The following is a 6,799-nucleotide window of genomic DNA, read 5'->3' as shown; positions in this document are numbered from 1 at the left end:
AAGCAGGCCCGGCCCCTGCCGAACGGAGTTGCCGGCGGAGCGAAGCGGAGCTGGCAACTTCGTTTGGCGGAAGGGCGGGCCTGCTTGTTTAAAATTCCATCAGGGACATAGGTATGGCGTTCGCAGCTTTATTTCCAACTAGCGCTGCAGACTTGTATATAGAGAGACCGCACCGTCTCACCCCAAAGCAGTACTTCAAATTTCTTCTAGAATATAAAGATGGCCGCTTTGCAAATGATCCCCATTCCGGTTCTTTGCCTCCAACACCGTCATGCGCCACGAAGCATTACCTGCAGGCAGCATTTACGTGAGAAGAAACGAGGACCTCCGTGGAAAGACCGTCAGGGACCTGCGTGAGGCCAGACAACGACCTAGCCTTGCGCGTGATATCATGTTCTACGGCAAGAAGCTGCATGGCACTCGCCAATGCTGGGGTGCACGCCTCAGCGAGGTCCTGGACATGATTAACCAGCTAGGGGTCCCGACCGGATCTTTTCCGCCTTATGCTTGAACAATACAACGCCAACCTCTCTGACGGTGAGCGTATTCTGCTAGAAGGGCTCACAGAAGAACAGAGGATAAATTTTATTGCAGACCAGCCGTACATCCCTAGTATGTTTTTAAAAAGAGGGCGGAGTACTTCATGGGGAAGTTTTTGAAGCTCATGTATCCTGTCAAGGATTTTTGGTGGCGCTTTTCATGACAATTTCATGGGTCGCCACACCTACACAGCCTCCTCTGGTTAGCAGACGCCCCTGACGTGACGAGGCTAAAGGAAATGACCCCTGAGGAATTTTTGCGACCGTCGTGGACTAGTTCCACAACATTGTGTCCGCGTGGAACGTCGGCCTAGGCCCTCCACCTGCTCAAGTACATCCCTGCCGCAAGCGCAACAAGGACGTCGCACCCGAGAACCGAACACGCCATCTCGGAGAGCTCTTGAATAGAGTCCAGCGCTACCTGCGCTGCATTGACCATAATTAGTCTATATTTAATTTATATTTTGACTAAATATATTGACCGATTATATTTAGTTTAAATAAGCAATAAATAACATTCATATATAAAGTAAATTTAAACGTGTTTTAAGGGGCAGCCATGCTTAAATACTTAGATGCTATTGTTTTCTTATTTAAATCATGGAATTTCTCTCCTTGTTTATTCAGATGAGTTTGATAAATTCTGGAAGTAGAAAATAAAAATGTGCTTACTATAACTAGAGTATAATTTATCATGTCTTAGTCCTACCCCAGCCTTGTGCTTTCACAAGGTTCAGCTATATTTACAGAAACCTGATAGAATTGCTTCAATTTGATTTTTCATTTTTTGCACACAACCATGCCCAAAAAACCGTCAAATACCAAGACCATGATTTCCGCTTAACTATTTAATTCCAGACATCAATTTAAATTTGTCTTATTGAGGAGCATTAATGTTTTGTAAACATCCAAATGGGTAATTAACACAAATTTACACTATTCCACATCAGCCTGCTTAATTCGCAGCTAGATAAAATATGTTTTCCATGACTTTCGTTTGTAGCCAACAACTGGATTCAGGGATAAAATTCTTGATAGAAGAGGTGTTTGACAGTTCAACCTTGTGCATATGGGTAACGCTCTAATTGTGCATTGAAGTTTAATTATAGACTTAAAGCCTGTGGTACACCCACCTTGGTTTGACAGCAAGCATTGGATGTGTAGGGATTACTGACTTATGCAAAACAATGGAAGGTAAAATGCTCAAGGGGCTACACTTAAAATATGCAACTTAAGATGGAGTTGTTCAGCAAATCTGCAGATAGGATAAAATAACTTTATGCTTTTATTTGCCAATGGAGGTACCAATATTCGACATTGTTCATAAGGGGCTTTCATCTCCCAAAAAGCATTTTGGGGAGGTTTGTCAATAAAATTAGTTTCTGGACCACTGTAAGTGTTGAGATGAAACCTGTACTTGGAGTAAAAATAAATAGGTTTACAAAGCTATTTGTGTTGTTCACTTTTATTTTTCAAAATTCAGTAAAACCCCTGTGTCAATCAGTAGACATTGATGAACTGGAACAAACAAGGTATATGGACCATATTTTTTTTATATCACCGACTTTTCCGGAGCAATCCTGCATGTTAACTTTAAAATAAGATATCCTGTAAAAATAGTACACACGTGTGACCTCTGTACAGTAAAGTTCTGGCCTTCTAATATTTATGTGATAATCTATCCCTGGTGATACTGATTCTAAAAAGCTATTGTCCAGATTTGTAGGTCAATTTTTGTTCGAGAAATCATGGGCGCAAACCTTTTAGCTAAAGAACTCAAAGCTCAGTATGATATGCGTTTTCTACCATAAGGATGAGTCAATCTGACCAATCGCATATTAATTTGGGGTAAAATACATATAGGCAAACTAGATTAGCAAAGTTATTGATCATCTTCAGCTATGAAGGTCCCGAAAGAATTTGTTTCCGAAAAAGTGCTCAAAACCTCTTTTTTTACCAACTGGCCCCCCAAAGAAGTATACCCTCACGTTTCATCTCAACACCCAGTGGTTCAGAAACTGAATTTATTGACAAATCTACAAAAAAATGCGTTTTGGGAGATAAAAGCCTACCTAAGTTTCAGGGGTGAGGAAGCCAACAGCTGTAGGGCAGTGAGTATTCCTTGGCAGCTAAATCATATCAGTTCACTTTCCAGCCCGGTATCACCTTTTCGTATGACCAGTCACTACATCTAGCTAACATGTTAGAATTGTGTGTTCCTCAGTATGCAAGGTCACGTAGAACTGAACGTGGCAGTGCTGGCCAAAAATGTGAAGTAGCTCTTGAATGAAATTAACTGCCGTAAACTGCTTGATTTTTGTTCTGTGTCATGGCGCCCTAACAAAAGCAGTCTCCCAAATAAAGGTAGGGTTGCAAAGGAAATAGAAAACAAAAGTTGTGAATTAGGGAACTTTTAATTAAAAAAATTGAGTGACAATTCACTATAAATACTCAAATTGTGGAGTAGCAAAAGTTCCTGTCCAACATTAAAAACATTTTAAAAAATTGTCATTCGGGTTTAGAAGGTAGCAAAACTCAAAAAAATTAAAAATATCTTGAACCCACAAATTCTAGAGCCATGATCTACAATGGAGAAGATAACTTTGAAAAACAATATAAAATAGAAATAAAGGTAAAAAAAATGAAATAACCCCTTAATCAATCAGAAATTAGAACAATTTTTCCCAGGTCCTAAACCGGAAACCGTCAAATGGGCAACCCTTCTTTTCAGATTTCAATCTGATGAGACATTCCTCGCAGAAGAGGTGTCGGCACCGAATCTTGCAGTTCTTAGGCCTGTCAAGGCAGATAGGACAGCGTCCCAGAGAAGGATCATCATCAGGCTTAGGCTGGCTGGCAGGTTCTTTTGGTGGCTCAACCTGACATTTCTTCTTGGGCATGATTTCTGGCAGCAAGAGGAGGACATAAGGAAAAACAAGGAATACCACAGATGAAGCATTAAAATGGGATTACAACTAGGCACATGCCTCGAGATGTTCCGCTCGTGTCACTAAGGAAGTGCTTATTTGGACCCTTCTGTTTGGTCTCCTTACACTTTTCCTTGGACTTCTGGCTTTTAAAAAAAGCTGCCATTTGTGACATGAAGTTGCCTTTGTCCGACTTCGCAAGCTTGCTGCTGAAAGATAAGTCTGCAAGAGAAATTAACTTGTCAAAGAATAGCCATCACACATCCTAATGCAGTCCAGCTGAAACACTAACTAAACTCAGAGGTTGAGCTAGATGAGTTTAACTTATTGCGAGCTGCTGCGCCGGCAGAATTAGTAAATCTGCCTGTGGACGTAGAGGGCCCAGAGGACAATTTCCTTCTAGCCCCAGTTGATGGAGATGGACCTGGCCCGGCCCGTCTGAAGAAAAGACCAGGATAAGAAAGGATCTAACCAGTGTTGGGCAGTATCTAGATAAAAGTATCTAGATACCGTATCTAGATACTTTTTTAGTATCTTTTATCAGTATCTAGATATTTTTTTGAAGCGTTATCTGCATCTGTATCTAGATAATTAATAGATATCTAGGGTATCTGAGATACCTAGAACAGCCAGATACTTTTTTTCCCACGCGAAGTGCATAACATCATTACAAGCTTGTCTCGACGCTGATGACGTCCGTTTTGCCGTAAGTCAAGCGGTTTTTGAGATACATAAAAATTTGGACAGTTTTAGGCCCAAATTAGTAAACAGAACGCGTCTTTTTGGTCGCCTCCGTTGTCTCCACGCGTTCACATTGCTGACGGCCGGTCCGGGGGGACTCGGGGCGATGCTGAGAATATCTTGAAATCGTTAAATCGCTTAGCGAGAAACAAACAGTCCCACTTTTAGGTAATTTTAGTATTTTGTAGCAAACATGAAAGATTCTTTGTGGCGTTATAGGAATGACTGGGAGGCCTCTGCTGCCTTCAGGACGGGTCAGGGTGGTGTGGAGAGCTGAGGTGGCCGAGCGAACGGCCCTGGAAGCTCAATCCTCGACATAGCGGCGCTAAATGGTCCAAATTTGCCAAAATTTAGCTAAAAACGTGTTTTTCCGCTTGCGAGACCCCTAAATTCATTGGCTGAGCGATTAGCGAAGCCTATTACTCCGTCTGGTCGGAAAAAACTTTTGCTGTCTGTCTGTCTGTCTGTCTGTCTGTGTATCTGTCCGCACGAAAACTCGAAAACGAATTGAGCGAGCGACCTGGGATTTTCAGGGTCGTTTTGTATCATAAAAAGACAGATCGAGTTCGAAGATGAGCATTCTAGCTCAAAAATTGGATTTTTAAAAAATCGAAAAAACAGTTCGCAAAAATGACGTTTGTTTTTAAAAATATTTTTTTTCTGGTTTCCTACGGGGTAACTCATCAAAGTAGAGCCCCATGGGCGAAAATTTTGTCCGTTTTGCTCTAGCTCCAACCGTTGAGGCGCTAGAGGGTATTTTTGACGAAAATAAGCGAAAAAATGTACAACCATGCATGCTTAGTCTGTAAGTGACGGGCTTGTCGGGCCGGAGGCCCGAATCTTTGAGTACATTTTTGCTCTACCCGACTCGGGTGTTAGCGCCGCAGGCCAAGGTAGATGTATGCCAGGCGCGTCGCAGCGTAACAGTGTTTCGTGAGGTATCGCGAAGCCTGTTACGCGAGACGTGGTCTGGCGTACATCTACCTTGTATTTGAAAAATCTGAAAAAAATTACAGCATTCTGAATGCCAAAAGACAATTATTAATGGGGTGGCCCGTCAATATTTTAATACTTTTGCTATAGGGGACAGTCTAACCCCCGCGGCCGCCGCCAGGTCCCAACCCACCCCAACAGCACGACGCCGACCTGGCAGCTCGGTGGCGCGTCCTCGCCAGCACCTGTGCGCTGTCCTCGCGGACACGCCCGCGGCCGCGCCGGGCGCGTTCCCTAAGGTCGTCGTCAGGTCCCGTGAGCACGACGCCGACTTAGCGGTGGGGGGGGGGGGGGGGTTTGCACCCGCGGCCTGTCCTTCTCACCTCACGCGTTGAAAGCCGTTAACTAATAGTGCGACTAATAAAACTCTGTGCAATTTTAAAGCCTTGCTTTTGTTTTCTAGAATAAGCCTGTATCTGAAGTGACGGCAATGGAGACGGAGATAAAGCGAATGGAAACGGAGGAGAGCAAGGCCAGCGCTGCCAAGAAGATCTCCACTACACCTTCTCCGACCATGGGAAACTTCCTTGGGCGACGGTCAGCTTGCGTGACACAGGCCGAGGTAAGCTACGACGCACTGCCCTGGGGCCACTGCCACGGCAGCGTCTGCGGGGAGGGGACCGCTGTCGGGTCGGGTGGGAGGGTTTTAGGCCAGGTAGTTCCCGACCTCCATTACTGTTGTTTTTTTTTAATCTGTTACAGGCGAATTCAGCGATTGCGGCCTATATTGTGCAAGAAATGGAGCCTGTGTCCAAGGTCGAGTCCGCGGGTTTGAAGAACCTGGTCAGCGTCCTCACAAAGGGAAATAGCATTCCAATCTACTGCCCAACAAGGAAGGGTATGAATAAAATGATCTCCGATACCTACGACGAGATGATGGCGAGCGTCAAGAAGGTATTGCATGAAGCACCTTACGTCAGTACCACGGCAGACATTTGGAGCAAGCGGAACCGTAGCTACATGGGGTTGACGGCCCATACAATACAATAGATACCACAACCCTAGCCCGAATTTCTTATGGAGTTGCCTGCAAAAGAATTAAATATTCCCATGACTTTAAAAATATTGCTACTGTTCTGCACGGCATCCACAAGGATTTAGGAATAGATAAGAAGGGTAAAATTGTTAAATGCATAACTGGTGATGCCTCAAATTTCGCTAAAGCCTTTCGCATATTCACTCTGACCGACGGCCTAGCAGGTAATTCGGAGCCGCAAGTTAATGATGAAGATGAGGACGAAATTATTTATCCAGACATAGACTTTATAGACGCTTTGTTCACGGCGGGCGATGAAATTGATTTCCTGTCCGACGACTTTGTAACTCTTCCCCCCAAAAGAGATGTTTCCCCCATACAATGAGCCTTATAATGACTACTGATGGCGATCTGAAGAATATATCTAATGCGGTTTACAAAAGACTCTACACTTCAGCTTTCAGTAAAGTAACCACATTTTGGAATACTGGAAGTAGAAGTACCAAGGCTTCAGACTATGTTGTGGACGTGGCGGGAGTAAAATTTCCTGTCCCGAATAAAACGCGTCGGAATGCATATCCGAACGCGATCTTAAAGCTCATTCAGAAAAAAGATATACTGGA

The 6,799-nt window shown here is 43.8% G+C and overlaps 1 protein-coding gene across 1 annotated transcript; it reads left to right on the top strand.

Moving 5' to 3' along the window:
* Positions 1–3,117: 3,117 nt before the first annotated feature.
* On the top strand, positions 3,118–6,243 carry LOC127749452 (uncharacterized). The gene is made up of 3 exons (XM_052267596.1): positions 3,118–3,171; positions 5,604–5,762; positions 5,903–6,243. The coding sequence occupies exons 1-3, from the start codon at positions 3,118–3,120 to the stop codon at positions 6,188–6,190; spliced, it is 501 nt and encodes a 166-aa protein (XP_052123556.1). The 3' UTR covers positions 6,191–6,243.
* Positions 6,244–6,799: the final 556 nt, after the last annotated feature.

The sequence above is a fragment of the Frankliniella occidentalis genome, unplaced genomic scaffold, assembly GCF_000697945.3.
Source record: "Frankliniella occidentalis isolate FOCC.00 unplaced genomic scaffold, Focc_3.1 Scaffold55, whole genome shotgun sequence".
NCBI classification, from domain to species: Eukaryota; Metazoa; Arthropoda; class Insecta; order Thysanoptera; family Thripidae; genus Frankliniella; species Frankliniella occidentalis.
This window is presented reverse-complemented; position numbering and strand designations above follow the sequence as displayed.